This window comes from Pyrus communis, chromosome 17 (genome assembly GCF_041283825.1).
Source record: "Pyrus communis isolate YQ-2024b chromosome 17, ASM4128382v1, whole genome shotgun sequence".
Lineage (NCBI taxonomy): Eukaryota > Viridiplantae > Streptophyta > Magnoliopsida > Rosales > Rosaceae > Pyrus > Pyrus communis.
Window position 1 is genome coordinate 22,133,175 of NC_142581.1, and position 1,960 is coordinate 22,135,134.

The 1,960-nt window shown below is 38.4% G+C and overlaps 1 protein-coding gene across 1 annotated transcript; it reads right to left on the bottom strand.

Moving 5' to 3' along the window:
- Window positions 1–943: 943 nt before the first annotated feature.
- Window positions 944–1,501, bottom strand: LOC148689623 (uncharacterized). The gene has a single exon (XM_088688514.1). It carries the CDS (start codon window positions 1,499–1,501, stop codon window positions 944–946), a length of 558 nt encoding a protein of 185 aa, XP_088544640.1.
- Between the last annotated feature and the right edge of the window lie 459 nt (window positions 1,502–1,960).

The following is a 1,960-nucleotide window of genomic DNA, read 5'->3' on the forward strand; positions in this document are numbered from 1 at the left end:
AAAATTAAGAGACGCCATAACAGGCCTTCACACTCATTGGTCCACAGATGTCGGAGTGGATTAACTCTAATGGTTAAGTAGGTCGAACAACCTTTCCAAAAGGCTTTCTAATTGCTTTGCTAGCTAAACAAGGCTCACATATAGGCAAATTAACATTAGTGAGTGGCCTCAACAGGCCTTCTCTAACTAACCTTGTCATCCTATCTTGCTCTATATGCCCTAGTCTAGCATGCCATATTTCATAACTAACATGTTTAATAACAATTACTAAAGAAGTAGAAGCACAAGAATCAATCAATCCAAGCAAACAAAATCGTACTTTATTGAACCATATCCAATTTCAACTTGATCCAAATAAATCACAAGTCTAGGCTGGCTTAAGTAAAAACAATATCCTTCATATAACAGTAACTGAAAGTAAATTAAATTGCATTCCAGGGTCGTGCAAGACATCATGCAGAAGTAGTTGACACCCAGTGCTTAGTTGAAGTCGATACGAACCAACTCCCAAAGCTTCTGTACGACTTCCTTCACCCACGTACACCCAATGTGACTTTGCTGGAAAACGTTGATAATTTTCGAACCCCCTTTTATCCCGCGTCACATGTATATGCGAACACACATAAACAATGACAGATTTAGGGTTAGGGATTACCTTTCTATTTGGCTCAATGCAATTACGAGCGAAGTGTCCTTTCTTTTTACAGTTCAAGCATGTTGACTTGGATTCGTCTTTCTTACCATATTTACCTCTGTGGGCCTTGATCTTATTAGAATTAGAAGCAAGCTTTGCATCATTTTTCTCATACTTAGTCTTACCCTTTCTTTTGAACCGATTACCCTTTTTTGACCCACCTTGAGTCAAAAGGGCAGTACTTTAGGTCGCCACTCGTCGCTTACCTTCCAGTTCAACTTAACGCGAGATGTCATGAAAGTTCTTAATCTAATCATTTTGCATCATGATCTGTTTAAGGGCATCCCACGAGTCTAGGAAGGACCTAATCATAGCTTGGACTTGCTGTTCATCGGTGAGGATCCTCCCAGCAGCTTTCAAATCTTGTATCATGCTGGATATCTTCCTAAGATGTTCAGATACAGAGTGCTTAGGATCCATCCTGTAAACCTCAAAATTTAACACTAAACTTCTCAGCCTAGTAGTTGAGGTTCCACCTAAAGAAAATTTCAGCTGGTCCCACATCTCCTTAGCGGTCGAGTACCCTTCATACTCACCAATAAGATCATCATGCATGCTACTTAACATAGTAAAGCACGCACTTCGATCTTTCTTGAACCAAGATTCATAAGACCTTACTCTAGCCGTATGTTGAGCCGCAATGGTTCTATTTCTCTCAAGATCAGGCTCATCCACCAAAGCCTCCAAATGCTCCAAGAGCTCTTGTTCATTGAGAAGATATTGGATCTTCCTATGCCAAATATCATAGTTAGTTCTAACCAGCTTTTCTCCTTTGGTCAAATCAGCAACAACATTTTTGGCATCCATTTCTTTCTACAAGGGTGAAATAATTTTGACATTATTAATTACACATCTTACATTTATTTATTTTAAAAACTCATTAGAAAATATTCCACTCTTTCTCCTAGGTTGAATATGAAAAATCCGCTAAGTCCCTCATAATTACCATTCAATTTTAAGAGTGAAGATCATATTTTCTAATTATTTTCTAAATAAATCTTTAAAACATTATTATGTTTTAAGCTTATCCATTTTTCATGCAACATCCAATTGAGTGCACAACGATTAAGGTTTTTAGACAATGGGCTCGACAGGTGGGCCTCTGTAAGTGCGGCCAGGTCAAATTCGGAAGGGGTGGCAGCGCGAAGCTTTTAAAAACCGAACCTCTTTGACACCCAAAGTGTCTCCTTAAAGATTTTTCCTAGACACCACATCAAATAAGAGGTGACTATTAGTGAACCCCAGTCTAATTTCATTATTTTTTAT